Raw genomic sequence first — 16280 nt, forward strand, 5'->3', positions numbered from 1 at the left:
TGTTTCTAGTTTTCGAATTTTGGACGGTCCGCGCTGTATGAAATAATAGAACATGGTATATGCTATACTAATTAAATACTACTCTATTGATTTTTCTCGAATAATAAATCTCTTTAGCTCGACAATTATTTTCAACAGACTGACATTTGCTTTCAACCGTCTACTTCTGATCATTTTGAAAGAAGCTGTCAGAAATTGTGGTGTTATGTAAGAGTAAATTTTGCGTTACAGTCTCGTCATATGTGATGAATATATGTGATGAAAATCTCAGAGACTCCCTTCTATTTGGACAAATTATTTGTTCATCACTTCTTGCTTAAGGTGTGCTTGAAACATTACTTAGTCGGTTAGGTAAAATGTCAGAGGCAAGTGAACAAGTTTACGATCGCAAGAGTAAATTTGCTTGCTTTCTGATTGAGATCTCAAAGGATTCGGTCGCAAGGAAGTACTCTGCTTTCAAATGGATTTTATGATAAATACGTAGTACCACAGTTTAATTTTAGATCGGAGATGCTTTGTCTTCAATGTTACGTTACATTTCTATTGTCTTTATTTATAGCATTCGAGTGTAAGCTGTTTGATGTCTACTGACTGGCAATGTTGATAATGTAAATTTAAATTTGCTGTTCGCATCGAAATTAGCTGTGGACGCTCCTCACTTATAGTTGTCGAAAATAAGGTAACAGGCAATGTAGATAATTCTGAATTTGTACTCAGATTTAATGACAATGATATTGACAGATTATACTTTTTTTTTTATTGCTTAGATGGGTAACGAGCTCACAGCCCACCTGGTGTTAAGTGGTTACTGGAGCCTATAGACATCTACGACGCAAATGCGCCACGCACCTTGAGATATAAGTTCTAAGGTCTCAAGTATAGTTACGACGGCTGCACCACCCTCCAAACCGAAACGCATTACTGCTTCACGGCATAAATAGGTGGGGTGGTGGTACCTACCCGCGCGGACTCACAAGATGTCCTACCACCAATAAAAAGGACCTTGCATTGTATTTATAGCTAACAAGTATTCTGCACGATGTATGAACGAAGTGGCCATCGTATGCGCACTAATAGACACAGTAATGATAAATGTAACAAAACTTCGATCGAAATGGCTATTTAGTGGGTTTTTTTTTAATTTCATGATTTTATAAGTATCGAAACAGCAGATAATTGTTTTTCAATTGTTTTTAGATAAGAATGGTGGGATGTAGAGTAAAAACAAAAACAATTTTCATCAACTACACTTGTGTGTGGATGTCTAACTTTAGTTGAAACGAGCGTCGTCATTAAAATTACTTGCTCATTAAACTTTTAATGGAACTACGTTTCGCAGGTTCAAGCTTTAAAGTAATAAATGGGATCAAAATTATATAAGGATGTGTTGCATCTTCACCTGCTGCGGTTGGATGATTGATCTGTTCCAAAGGTATTTCTAATTTATTAAATAAGCATTCTTTTTGAAGTGATAACTTCTTAAAAATCGATGAACACCGGCTGCACGCACGTAAAAGTGTCACGTTCCGCCTGAGCCTGAGCGTGCAAGAAGAAGCGCGTAGCAAGCGATAGAGAGGCACGATCGGCCCAAGCGTTAATTTTACGAAAAAATTGTAAATTTCAAATTAACTCCTTCTTTGTATTATAATACAAAATAATGATAATTCAATGGTAGTAATTCAATTCAAAAAAGTTTGCAATTTTTAGTCAATGTTTTTTTATTACATTATCAGACAACCATACTGACAACCAATTTCGTTCTTTCGTTTCAATGAAATACCGTTTTTTTCATTATACCTGTTTAGTTCTAACACAGAGTAACCCCTAATGTAATTATTTGTGAAGTTTCCATTCTAAGTATTGGCAATTTTTGTTTATTTTACTGTTTAAGTAAATTAACACTTCAGGACATGAGTTCTAAATCTCAGTTTTACAGTGCAACGGCTGCCCCCACCCTTCAAACCGAAACGCATTATTGCTTCACGGCAGAAACAAGCAGGGTGTTAGCACCTACCCGTGCGGACTCGCATTACGCCCTACCACCATTACATAAATGTATGTATGTAATATGTAAACATATTTAAAAAAAATACAAACGGCAGTAGAAAAACAGTGGTATTTGTTCCGGTAATTGGTATGAAGAAAATTTGCTTCCCGTATGTAGCTAGCTTTACTTATGCTCTTTCTTAGCCCACTGAGTTTCTCGCCGGATCTTCTCAGTGAGTCGCATTTCCGATCCGGTCGTAGATTCTACGAAGCACTGCTCTTGCTAGGGTCAGCGTTAGCATCACTCCGGTTTGAGCTCATCTACTAGTGAAGGTTATGTTGAAATAGCCTCTCAAGGCTATCAGCTTAGGTAGGGAAAAAAAATGCTCTCACTGATGGACTTGCTCGAGATAAAGATAGTGGAGATAATTTTTTTCAGCATTAAATTGTTTACTGCATTTCAGACTGTGGACGTTCACGATGTCCTGCTGCATCAGTTCCGCTGTTGGCTGCGCGTTTCTCACAGCCTCAGTGTCAGGGATAGCCCTCGGATATAATTATTCATTAGCAGAATATATCGATTTAAAAGGTAAAAACGCCACAAAAGAATTAAGACGCACCCCTGAATACTTTTGTACCTATATACTATCGTTATGCTTCCGTTTTTGTATTTTATAATGAAGTTCGCATAGAACTATTTTTAAAGTATTTAAACGTATTATCTATACTATTATTCAATTGGTTTTCTCTAGCCTGGTTGAGTTAAACAAAAAATCTTATTGTTACATTTATACATATTGCTAAAATTTTTCAATTTAAGTTTGTCTATTTGAAAACAAATAGTCTGCATTTATTTTATATGTTTATTATATAGATAATAGGCTCATGACCCTCCTACGGTGCTAAGTTGTTTCCGGAGTCTATTGACAGTGCAACATTAATACCCCCGCCTATTTTGGGACACGGGGTCCAAATCACTCTTATATTGTATAGGGGCTGTCTCACCTTTCAAGCCGGAATGGATAATTAATTACTTCACGGCAGAAATAGGCAGGATGGTCGTACCCACCAATGCGGGCTTTCGACATAATACTCAAAGAACGCTGCTGACGTCTCTATCGATGCTGTATCGATGTAGTTAATGTCAGTTATTTGAGTGGGTAGTGTGATAGTTACGGTAGGCGCTATGATAACGCTTGAACGCATTTTGAAGTGAAACTTCTAATGCGTCTTCCAACAAGGTTGCGTTAAACGTTTAACGCTACCATACTAGAAAGAGACAGAGCGAGAGTGAATGCGTGGCACTCGAACGCATGCGCGTAGTAAACCTGCGCGAGCGTTAGCATCGAGTAGCGTTCAATATTTTAATGAAGTATTTAAAAAAAAAAAAAATTTCTCTCTATAATTTAAAATATATAATATAAAGGTTGAAGATGTCTGATTTAAGGATGAAAAATGAAGAAAATCACAATACTACACATCGAAAAAGAAGTTGCACTTCATTCACGTACACCAAGTTGCATGCGCACCGTTTTTTCGATCGCGATCAAGATATCCTTTTAAAATGCATTTTGCTCTCCCCAGAAACCAACGTCTCCGTTTACATAAAGCGAGGTGTTTTCGACGATGAGATCGCCGATGACATGGAATGGCGTCGAAGCGGACATATGCCGATCGCCGGACACATCCGAGAAGATAACCGTATGTCAATCAGTATTAGCCACTTGAAAATTAGCCGTCTCGTGCTTAATTCAAAGTCGATTTTATTTTAAACGTCTCCGGATATTCATTCATATTTCTGCTCGTTACCTGATCTTTAACCATGGAATGGCGTCGAAGCGGAGATAATATACGTCGATCGCCGGACACATCCGATGCGATAACCGTACGTCGATCAGTATTAGCCATTTTAAAATTAACCGTTTAATGCTTAGTTCAAGGTTGATTTTATTTTAAACGTCTCCGGATATTCATTTATATTTCTGCTCATTACCTGTTCTTCAACTAAATTAAGCCCTATCAACTATCTTGTATAATCTATTTATAATATGCCCAGGGTACTATGGTGACAGTGACTAGTTATTTTTGCCCCAGCCACTTTTACGTACTTGCTGTTTCTTTCCATGAATAGGATTTCTTACCACCCAAGAACCAATGGAAGATATATTTGGATTGGTGAGCCCTCAAAGAGTTATTTTAACGGAGACCTTTCGGTAAAGCATCATAAGAGCTACATTAGAAAACACTACTCCGCTTAATTTATTAGAACAATAAAAATTACATACATAGTGGGTACTCAAATAATTTTCTAAATATAATACTTTGTAACCGAGCGTAAAGACAAACATGTAAACATTTTCAATGAGGTATACTTTGTATTTGTTTGCATGCGAAATTGGTTCCATCCAGTACACAAGCTTTAAAAGCTTTTTAAATTTACTTTAGTGCTCATAAAGTTAAAAGAGAAAGTAACAAAGCGCAATGTATAGTTCAAAATTAATATAAAACTGTAACACCTTCTAATTGATACATTGAAATTTTTAATAACACAAAAAAAAACATTGGTTCCAATTATGAAATCGGAGTGCGCACTTTTTTTGTTATATACAAGATATATATCTAAGGCTCTGTACGATAAATAAAATGACGTGAAACAATGATTGGATTTTATTGCTTAGATGGGTGGATGAGCTCACAGCCCACCTGGTGTGAAGTGGTTAGTGGATCCCATAGACATCTACAATGTAAATGCGCCACCCACCTTGAGATATAAGTTCTAAGGTCTCAGTATAGTTACAACGGCTGCCCCACCTTTCAAACCGAAACGCATTATTGCTTCACGGCAGAAATAGGCAAGGCGGTGGTACCCACCCGCGCGGACTTAAGAGGTCCTACCACCAGCAATAATATCCTTGCATAATATCGTTTCGAATTCTCTACAATGCAAATCTCTGTACAATGATCAAACAAACCCCCTTCCTTATACATATACCGTTCAATCCTCATCGATCAAGCAGGTACATTGTTATGGGACTTGTATACTATCAATTTTGTCGACGTTTGTATAATAAACAATTTGTTTCCACATGATATGAAATAGAATGTTACGTTTTCTCAAATTTCTCAAATGTAATTTATAACACAGGGATATGAACAATGAAATTTAAAAGATTTTTCATTTTACGGGTACGCGACCCTGGCTTTCTGACACATCATTACGGATCCTCCCGATGCATTAACGGCACTGACCACCGTCCTCGCCGAACCCGTCGATTACGACGAAGGGCTCGATGAGTAAATTAACCCATATACCCAATAGCCCACTGAGTTTCTCGCCAGATCTTCTCAGTGGGTCGCGTTTCCGATCTGGTGGTAGATTCTACGAAGCACTGCTTTTGCTAGGGCCAATGTTAGCAACACTCCGGTTTGACCCCGTGAGCTCACCTACACGTCAAGTAGAAGCTGAAATAACCTCTCAAGGCTATCAGCATAGGTAGGAAAAAAAACCTGGTTTCTTTTACTACCTGCTACTACTTTTCCCATATCTGTCCCTACTCCCTGGTACTCGTATCGAGGCTTAATATTTAAATCATTATCCTTAATACTAATAGGGTAAGACGTCTTATACAGATATCGCCATCATGCTTCTTTCTCGTCATGATAATCGCCTTATCGTTGCCGCCGCTAACTACTTCCCGAATCCTGATCGAATGAATCTTATCCTGAGGCGCTCGGGTAGCTGTTAACAAAACCCACCACTACTGGCTGAGCCCTTGCTCACCCATCTGTCCTGGTGAAACTGGAAATGCCTCCGGGCCACCAGTAATTCCTCAAACATAAAAAAACTTCGTCCTACGACAAACCTCAACCTAATTATTCGCTTCGGAACGAAGAACGGAATATCCTTTATTGTAATGTATCTGAGACTTCGAGTTGTAATTAGTCGCTCAGTATCGAACCGTTTCAACTTCTATCCACCTTAGACTAATAAATAAATAAACGATTCTTGTCTTCAGAACTGATTCGTCAAAGGAATTGACAATCAATTTTGAATTCAATTTTTTCTTGGAATTTTCAAAACATCACCAGTTAAACAAGGAAAGCATTTGTAACTTATTGAGTAAAATGAAATGACAAAAACTAATATACTTATTTTAATAATACGTGGTCTAGAATATAAAATCCGTAGGGTGCCAAGTTTGATGAGTTGTATTCCAACTTTGCACATATCAGAATAACTAGTAATCTAGATTTTGAATCGTCATGACTTCTCTTTAATATTTTAATAATGTTATACCTTTAAACGTGCAATTCTTCTATATCTATACTAATATTATAAAGAGGAAAGATTTGTTTGTTTGTTTGTTTCGAATAGGCTCCGAAACTACTGGACCGATTTGAAAAATTATTTTTCCATTAGAAGCCGACATTGTCCCTGATGAACATAGGCTACTTTTTATTAAACTTTTTTTATTTAATTTTTTGTTTTCATGTGTGTTTTAATGTTTCCGAAGCGAAGCGAGGGCGGGTCGCTAGTGTATATATATAATCTGAATTTCGGAAACGGCTCCAACGATTTTCATAAAATTTAGTGTACAGGGGATTTCGGGCGCGATAAATCGATCTAGCTACGATTTATTTTCAGAAAATGTTGTTTTATTCGTCTTTTAATAATTAACTCTTCCCGACATCTATTGGCGAATAATAATACTATTTTTCTTAATTGAGGGCAACTAACCGCTTTAAAGACACAACAAGATGGCGTTATCGAAAAAAAAACCGAGTAAAGCTCGGTCATCATCTAGTAATACTTATAGTTCGAAAATTAACCATCACACTTAAGTTTTTTAAAAATAAAATATTACTTTGGTTTTTTAACACAATGTCAATATTTAAAATAATTCTGAGTGTGCTTGCAATAAATAAATAGCATATGGCATATTACTATAAGGTAATACGCATTTGTTAAAAATCTTTCATTTGTTGCGTATAATTATAGAATACTTAAAGTAGACAGTAGACATGGTTATAATATACCTACATTTTTCGTTTCGCAAAAAAATACTCATCCCAGAAATCTGTTAAATAGATATAGACTATAGCAGAAAATGTTTGTAAGCCTACCTACATTTTTTTTTTTTTTTTTTTGTGATTGAAAGTTTACTGGTGGCCCGAAGGCCTTTCCAGTTTCACCAGGACAGGTGGGCGAGCAAAGGCTCAGCCAAGAGGGGTGGGATTTGCTAACAACTGCCCGAGCGCCTCCGAAGGAGACCTAACAACTCAAGAGCAATTGTTTCGCGAATGAATCTACTACCGGATCGGAATCGCGACCCGCTGAGAAGATCCGGCGAGAAACTCAGCGGGCTGATGCATGGGTTAGGTTGCACGTCGACCTCTTTGTCGAGTTCGACGAGTACGGTTACCGGGGTCCCTAAGCCTGCCCCTAGTATTAGAGCTGAAGGCATCTAATGCAAAGGTTATTGGATCTGATGGATCCGTAAGGACGTGTCTAGGGCGTCGACGGTGACTGGCTCCTGCATGATCAGGATTCGGGGAGTAGTCAGCGGCGGCAACGATAAGGCGATTATCATGACGCATAGCCTTATCGAAGTATCGTTCCGACGCTGACTTCATGTATTTCCGAATTGATTCGAGGCCCAGGTCGTCGTGTAGGTCAACGTTCCTCACGAACCACGGAGCCCCGACAGCTAACCTGCAAAAGCGGGATTGTAGGGATTGGAGGGTGTCTATGTGTGTGCGGGCCGCGTGAGCGAACACCACACTCGCGTAAGTCATGACGGGCCTTATGCAAGTTTTGTAAAGTGTCACCTTGTTCCGAAGGGACATTTTACTCCGCTTACAGATCATGGGGTAGAGTCTACCGAGAATAAACGCGGCACGGTCACGGACTGATTTTATATGCGGGCGGAATGTCATCGATGCATCCAGGGTAACGCCCAGGTACTTGACCTTCCTGGCCCAGGGTATGGGTTGTCTAAAGAGAGTAATCGGGGGTGTGAGATTCCTCCTCCTAATCCGGGAGGAAATCCGTGTGGAGCTTCCCCTCTGAAATAGCACCGCAGTACTTTTCGCTGGGTTGATGTCTATGCGCCATTTTCGGAACCACTGTCCTAGGGCTAGGGCTGCGCTCTGAAGCTTCTTCGCGATTAGGGACTTATTTCTACTAGAATAGTAAACAGTCGTGTCGTCGGCGAATAAAGCTAAATGGGTCGGCGGCGACCGGGGAATATCGTTGACGAATAAGCTAAATAGGAGGGGTGAGAGGACAGAGCCTTGCGGGACTCCAGCTGTGAGAGGTCGTGGGGAGGAGCGGGTTCCCTCGACTCGATATCGAAAAGAGCGGTTCGACAAGAAGTCCCGTATGATGAGCACGAGACTATCCGGCACGCCCATGTTGAATAGTTTGAAAATCAAACCATTGTGCCAGACTTTGTCGAACGCTTTTGCGACGTCGAAGAAGAGAGCTCCCGTGTATAACGGTTTTGGTCGATTAAGCCCCACAAGAATGTGCTCCGTGAGGCGGTGCACCTGTTGAACGCATGAGTGATTTGTACGGAATCCGAATTGTTCATCGATAAGAATGCCCTTGGATGAGACGAAGTCTCTGAGGCGTTTGTAGAGCAGACGCTCATACAGTTTGCCTAGAGACATGAGGAGGCTAATCGGGCGGTAGCTCGTCGGATGATTTTTTGGTTTACCGGGTTTATGTATGCCGATAACGTCCGCTTCTTTCCACACCGCGGGAAAGATACAGTTCGCCATAGCGGCATTGAAAATAGATGCCAACATCACGATGAGTTGGACGGGTAGAAGTTTAATAACGCGGTTAGATATACAGTCGGAACCGGGAGCCTTGCGAGGACGTAGGTCTTTGATCAAGTCTTTAACTTCTATCGGGGTGACGGGTGGTAACGCATCCGATGGTGGCAAGGAGGCTCTGCGTTCTACCTCACTGTCTACTAATTCTACATGAACAGGGTCCACGGATTGAGTGCTGGGCGTGCACTGGGTTTGCAATGTATCGGCCAGCAGCTCTGCTTTTTCGTCATCATCGAACGCCGCGAGTCGGCCTGAGGGGCCTACGAGGGGGGGCATAGTTACTACCGTATCCGATTTGAGAGTACGAGCTAAGCGGTAGTAAGACCTTTGGGAAGGCGCGAGTCCTTCTAAGAAATCAGACCATCTGGCATCTCGGACTTCGGCGATGCGAGACTTTACGTCGCGTTGTAGGGCACGCATTCGAATACGATTTTCCGCGGTAGGATACCTGTCGTAGGCGCGTATCGAGGCGTTCTTAGCTCTAAGGAGTTCCCTAATATCGTCGGACAATTTGAAGCGGTGAAGGAAGTCCTCCGCTACAACTTGTTTCGATGACCTATCTAATGTCGAGGTGATGTGTGACGTTAAGACGTCTATGGCTTCAGCGGTATCCTGAGGAGACGGGATAGAGTCCGGGTTAAACGGGAGCGATGGTGGATCAGATTCAGCCAGGCTGATGCCCAGCGTGTGCCAATCCACCACAGTCCTCGTGACGGGAACGGAATCGGGAGCGCGACCGAGCTTCATAACGACGGGACGGTGGTCTGAATCTAACTCTGAAACTACTTCGATCGAGTGTAAGCGCAGAGTTACGTTTTTTAATAACGCTATGTCGAGTATATCCGGGCGATGCGCGATATTTAGCGGGTAGTGAGTCGGGGTTAGCGGAGCGACGATATCGAAGGCGAGATCATCGACTAACGCGTCAAGCCGCCTGCCATTCGGGGTTGTGGTGTGTGAGTTCCACCTAATGTGTTTACAATTTAGGTCGCCCGCCAGAATGACAGAGCTCCCCATACCGAGCAGCGCCTCGATATCACTGCTTAGAACGATCTTATCCGGTGGAAGATAAACGGACGCGATAACGATCGGCGCGTGTCCCGTCAGTGAGATTCGGCACACTGATGCTTCGATATTAGCGAGCGCGGGAGGATCGAGCGGGACGCAATGCAGGGCTCTTCTATAGTAAATGACGGTACCACCACCACGGGCAGAGAGCCTGTCGTTCCTGACCATGTTATAGTTCGCGATTTTAGGGTCACGGCGCGCGGGCTTAAGTAGGGTCTCCTGCACTAAAAAGATATCAATTTGGTGGTCACGCAAAAAGTCAGAAACCTGATCACGTTGATTTGCGAGACCGTAAGCGTTAAAAAATCCTATCGTTACGGATAGGGGCTTTATTCTACTTATATACGCCATTGATTACCGGCGGAGTGAGGGGAGGACGTACGTATTTAATGACGCGTATACGTCGGCGTATTCCTGCACAACGGCGATAAAGTGTTGTGCAGTGGAGGCAGCGCGAATGGCGTCGCCCAAAGCGTTAACGCGCTCAAAGTTGATCGACTGAAAGAAGTCGATCGCTAAAGCGAGATTGTCGGACGCGGTCGGAGGGCAAGTCGCGGGAGAGGGACGAGTCGCGGGGGCGGGACGAATCGCGGAGGAGGGAGTTGTAGCCGTGTTCGTGTACGGCAGCGGTTTTGCCCAGGCCGAGACACTGGGCACCGCCGCCGGAACGAACGCTGGCTTAGCCTGCGACGCAGAGGGTGCCGAGGCTTTGATGTCTGGGCCGGAAGCTCGGAGGCGGTTTTGGCGGGCGACGCGGCGATTTATTTTAGGGGCTCGGGGGCAACCACGGTAATTCGCGGGGTGACCCTGTGTTCGACACAGGACGCAGCTAGGCGGTTCCGTCGCGGTTTTTTGGTCGCGAGCGCAGAAGGCCGTGGCGTGATCGCCCAAACACTTAACACATCGGGGGCGCGCGTGACAGTTACGGGAAGAGTGCCCGTACAATTGACAGTTATGGCACTGGCTAGGAGTGCCTTTTTTATGGGGGGCTTCGACAGCGATACCAGAGAGCCTACAGACGGTCTGTGTGTTAAAGATTTTCTTACCCTCGGGGGTAGGCTGGAGAGCGACTAGAACCATATTATATGGCTCCCTACCGCGACCGGTGTGCATACGGTGCACAGAATTCACTGGTAGGCCTTGTTCTAACAGGTCGGCTTTTACGAGCTCTACATCTAACTCTTTAGGGATTCCGCGTATTACAACGCGGAGTTCGCGCTCCTCCTGGAGCGTATACGTATGGAAACTTATACGCTCCTTACGGAGGTAAGAAGAGAGGGCCCTATGGTCGTCGGGTGTTTGAACCTTAATTTGAATGCCGTTCGCGAGGTTACGGGCATTCGTGAAATTTATATTTTTGGCCTTAAGGGCCAGGCAAACTCGATCCCAAGCTGCCTTCTCCTGAAGGATAACCGGGGGAGGGGTCTGGGTTTTATTTTGTGCCACCGGACGCGGCGACGGAGTGGCACGAGCTGGGGGCGCAACGGGAGTCTGAGGGCGGGGGCGCGACGCGTTCACGGCTTTGCTAATTTTAGCGGCCGCGGGAGCTCGAGACTCCGCGGCACGCTTCTTACCCTTCTGTACCAGGGTGAATCCATCCGTCGATGAGGCGGGGGCGAGGTCGACCTCCATGTCCGAGTCAGAGTCGGAGCACGAGGAGGCGGGTGCAGGCGACCTACGAGCAAGTGTAGGTGTTTTAGAGGGCGCGACGGAGGCCGCGGATGATCGCTCAGCTGAAACGATGGTCACGGCGGACGACGCAGCAGCTTTTCTCGCCAGTATAGGCGACACGGGAGCGGCAGGCACGACAGAGGCTGCGGTGCTCAATGCAGAAGCTCTGCACGCAGGTACAGGCGACGCAGGAGCAGCGAGCGCGGCGGAGTCCTCGAGAGGGCTCGCAGTGTGATTGGCCTTGAAGGCCAAAAACTCCGAGGCGAGCTGTGGGTGGCGAAGTCGGAGGAATTCCGCGAATACAGCGTCCATGATCGCTGAGTACCCAGGTAGGGCGGCCCCGGGTCTTGAAAACACTCGCCTTGCGGCGAGGCCCCAACTTCTCGGACCTGAGCGGTTCTATTGAACACAGGTGGCAATGCGGCGCGATTACTACAGGACAAAGAAAAAGCACAACAAAACAGAAATTACGAAAAGAAACAAAAACAAATAAATACTTGTAGGAAACCACTTTGTCGGCAGATGTACCACGAACACAGAAACAACAAAAGGAAACAAAACAAATAAAAACTTCCAGAAAGAGCACTTAGTCGGCAGATGTACCACGAACACAGGCCGCGCGAACAATGGCCGGGCTAACAAAAGCCGGGCGAACAAAGACCGGGCGATCGAGTGGACGATGAGCACGTCCGCACGTGACGGGTGCCTCTATCGGAATGCCTACCTACATACGCGTAGGCTAAAAGGCCTTTTTCCAAGCACGTATAATTTGATTCTTATGAAACGATGTTTGCAGTCATGACTGGAGCACCAGAAGAAGAAAATCCTCAAGCATCGAAGTCTGGACGAAGATTGGACGATTCCATTTTCGAATCCGATGATCAGAACAAGTTCGAAGGCTCACTGATGAGGTTAACCGCCAAGGCCCCGGCCTTTAGCACGACAACCAAACCGGCCACGAGCGACTTGGAAATGGCAGAGGTAACAGTTTAAATAATACAATAACTGTTGTTTTTTTTTCGGCCTAAGGTACCACCAACCCTTTTCTAACCGATAGTGTCGTAAGAGGCTACTAAGAGATTTTCCGGAAGATTGGCAGCATTGTTTTTTTAGTATCACGATAGTCAACAGTAGTAAAGTAGAGAAGTAATTGTGCGCTCCATTTTGAAAGGGTCCAGGATCATCCGTTGTGCAATGGAATTGTGACTTCGACCTCATGTCTCAAAGTGGATGTGGGTATTGATGTTCTTATGTTTATGGACTTCACTTGTCTCTGGTAACTACTTAAAACCAGATAATAATAACAACTATTTAAATGAAAAACTTAAGATAGAATGTAGCTTTTACGGGAACTATTAGGTACAGTTCTGATAAAATTTCTATTAGTCTCTATGAATAACAGACAATATACTGAAAGAAGTATTCGAAAATGATAGAATAAATCCGTTTATTTGAAACATTGTATTATTTAAATACATGAATGCGAAATGCAGTCTCGAAGTGGGTAACTTTCATTTTCCATTTAAATTGAATTTTGAAACGCAAAATCTTATATGCAATATTCGTTTTTACATTAGATTCGCTTATGCTGAATCCACAAATTCATCGATATGATCTTTAAATTCATTATTTATGCAACCCGTTCAGATAATGTCGAAATATCAACTGGGCTCGGTCGATCAACTCAAGGCTATTCAAGGCCTCATTAACATGAGAAAGTCGGGGGATGCACGTGATACAACTGCTAAAGGAGCGGTGAAGGTAATAATAATTTTGTTAATAAACTTTATTATAAATTGACATTAGTATTTGATCTTCTGACAGTACGAAAATGTTTACGTCGAAATTTAAACCTTAAATCGAAATTTCGAGAAGAATTCATACGCGCAAAACGTCAATCGATTAATAACGTGGTCAAATTGATTAGAATCAATCATAGATAATAAATACTATCAATATTTAAGAGAACCAATTCAGATTACAAAAATTTGGAGTTTTTATGTAAAGATTTAATATCATTGATAGCTAAATGAAAAATATAGCCCGATATTTCTCTAAAATGGAGTGGATCGGAGTGGAAGCGTTTTGTTTTGGCCAGAGAACAAATTACCTTTGCAACCAGTGATAATATTACTTACAATATTTGTCTCTTTTATAATTGATTCTAATGTTCTTTCCATAGCCTAGTTATGTAGCTTATTTACTAACAATATACATGAATATTTATTATTAGCGCACGCATTCGAACCACGACTTTTTTTTATTGCTTAAATGGGTGGACGAGCTCACAGCCCGCCTAGTGTTAAGTGGTTACTGGAACCCATTGACATCTACGAAGTAAATACGCCATCCACCTTGAGATATAAGTTCTAAGGTCTCAAGCATAGTTACAGCGGCTGCCCCACCCTTCAAACGGAAACGCATTACTGCTTCACGGCAGAAATACGTAGGGTGGTGGTAACTACCCTCGCGGACTCACAAGAGGTCCTACCACCAGTAAAACGTCTGGCCGTGTCTTTTGCACGAAACTTATCTAAATGTACTAATCCTTGTTTTAGACAACATTTGGATACGACGAAAGATACCTACCACACTTTCCAGCATTTCCTGACCCAATGATGTCAGGTAGACGAATAATGCCCTCGAACATCAACATAAATGTGGACAAAGCCGATAGTTCTTTACGAAAAGCAGTACCAGAAGCGAGTATTAATGAACCCGATAAGTGGGGTAGACGTAAGGCATTCCCTGGCGCCATCAACGATGTGGCCTATGATTATTTAGATAAGAGCCCTAAATATCCACCTCCAGTGACCCCTAAACCTGGCCCAGTGAGACCGACAAAATTAAGAGCTTCATCTGCTATATTTCGGCCAACCCACACGCAAAAAGTAATAGAGTCATCACCAAAAATGGATTATGCGATTTCTAAAGAAGTTGACCGTGATCTTGAAGAATTCAAAGAAAAGCTAATGTTGGACAAATTTGAAAATCCCAAGTTAGTACATTGATACTATTAAGCCTATAGTTTATCTGTGCGTTTATTTCATCCAACCTTATCTTTTCGCATTTAATTTCATAGCAAATTCCACCCTCCTGACTGAGCCCGTGCTCAATCAGCTGTAATGGGGAAGCTGAAAAGGTCTTCGGGTCGACAGTCGACATCATCGACACCACCTACCAAAAAAAAACAGCCCAATTGATTACATTAATTTTCGGTAGGCAACAGCTGGGCTCTGCCCCTGGAATTGCTGAAGTCTATGGGCGACGGTAATCACTCACCAATAAGGCGCCGTGGGCCGTGTGCTCGTCTGCTTACAAGGGCAATAAAAAAAGAATACAGTCTCAAATAAATCAACTTCATCTCATTTCGTTCCATATAATTTTTCATGTAACATAAAACGTATTTAAAAATTGAGTATTGTTATAAAATCTGCACTATTAATTGCCGAACTTAAATGAACAAGAAGACCTGTGCAGTCCATAGCATTAGTAAAAAGGTTCTTGTTATCTTTGTATACTATATTCCTAAAATATTTATTATTAATTCACAAAATCATTACATAAAGTCACAAAATACCACAAAAAAAGAATAAAATTAAAATATGGAATTTTGGTATATATATTTATGTAAGTTCAATCAATGTCGCATTACAGTTTAAAAAGCGATGTTTTGAAAATGCCTAAAGAAGAATTTATCAAAGCTGAAGATGACTATGAAGCTGATATAAAAGGTCTTCCAGTCAGAAAAAAGAGGAATGTTAGCGATATTAAGAAATACATCAAACCAGCATCGAGTGAATCGAATGTTGTGAAGAAAGATAAAAATATCGCATTTTCAATCATCAATAATAATATATTTAATTTAGCATCGAGAATTGCTGAGAAAAGTGCAACAGCACAAATGAAAACACAGAATGCTCGTACCAAAAGTAAACTTCTATTAAAACTACAATCATAGCATTGAAAAAAAGAACAGTTTTAAAAAGACTGACACAATTATTACATGAATAACAAAGTAAGAATAAATGGAGATCCGTTTATAATATTTAACAAAATGGTGTAATTATTGTTTGCTAAAACCAACAATTACGTGATGTTTCAATGTTTATTAAGTTACGTGAAATGTATTATGTTATTAAATTTTTAAAAGTCTAATGTGTTTGTCTTTTTAGATAGAAAAATGTCAATATGAAGCTTATTGTTTTTTCAAGGTTTTTAAGTAGGAAAACTCCAAGATTTTCTTGGAGTTTCTCTGAAGGATTGAATCCGGAACGAGGTGATCTTACAGAGAATCAAAGTTATCGACATAGCACAGCGGATTAGTAAGCTGAGCTATTAGCCGGAGAGTCGATAACCGTTGAGGTACACGTGTTCTTGAGTAGAGACTTCGAATTGGCAAACGTAGATTCGGTGGAGTGACGATCTATGCAGGGACGCCTTCAGCTCTAACACTAGGAGCGGCCTTAGGGACCCCGGTAACCGTTACTCGTCGAACTCGACAAAGAGTTCGACGTGCAACCTAACCCATACATCACCTCGCTGAGTTTCTCGCCGGATCTTCTCAGCGGATCGCGATTCCGATCCGATAGTAGATTCATTCGCGAAGCAGCTGCTTTTAAGTTGCTAGGTCTCCTTCGGAGGCGCTCGGGCAGTTGTTAGCAAATCTCCCCCCTCCTGGCTGAGCCTTTGCTCGCCCACCTTCCTAACTACCA

At 42.3% G+C, this 16280-nt stretch overlaps 2 protein-coding genes across 4 annotated transcripts in view; one reads left to right on the forward strand and one right to left on the reverse strand.

The window, feature by feature from the left end:
- Positions 1–16280, reverse strand: part of LOC101737969 (beta-3 adrenergic receptor) — a 136561-nt gene that overhangs the window by 11402 nt on the left and 108879 nt on the right. The window lies entirely within an intron of this gene.
- On the forward strand, positions 160–15723 carry LOC101739476 (uncharacterized). Of its 3 annotated transcripts, XM_062669788.1 has the most exons (10): positions 160–321; positions 560–679; positions 1340–1432; positions 1937–2055; positions 2451–2575; positions 3571–3687; positions 12362–12546; positions 13213–13326; positions 14124–14563; positions 15223–15723. In XM_062669788.1, exons 5-10 carry the CDS (start codon positions 2467–2469, stop codon positions 15524–15526), a joined length of 1269 nt encoding a protein of 422 aa, XP_062525772.1. In that variant the 5' UTR covers positions 160–321; positions 560–679; positions 1340–1432; positions 1937–2055; positions 2451–2466; the 3' UTR covers positions 15527–15723. The 3 variants fall into 3 exon arrangements, with proteins under 3 accessions (XP_062525772.1, XP_021207620.1, XP_021207621.1); XM_021351945.3 differs by lacking the exon at positions 1937–2055; XM_021351946.3 differs by lacking the exons at positions 560–679; positions 1937–2055 and having other exon boundaries at positions 163–321.

Source organism: Bombyx mori, chromosome 8 (genome assembly GCF_030269925.1).
Source record: "Bombyx mori chromosome 8, ASM3026992v2".
NCBI lineage: Eukaryota > Metazoa > Arthropoda > Insecta > Lepidoptera > Bombycidae > Bombyx > Bombyx mori.

Coding starts and splice junctions, on each gene's coding strand:
- LOC101739476 (XM_021351945.3), top strand. CDS start 1,383: ATGTGTTGCATCTTCACCTGCTGCGGTTGGATGATTGATCTGTTCCAA. Junction 1,433..2,450: donor ATGATTGATCTGTTCCAAAG/GTATTTCTAATT, acceptor ACTGCATTTCAG/ACTGTGGACGTTCACGATGT. Junction 3,688..12,361: donor ACACATCCGAGAAGATAACC/GTATGTCAATCA, acceptor CGATGTTTGCAG/TCATGACTGGAGCACCAGAA.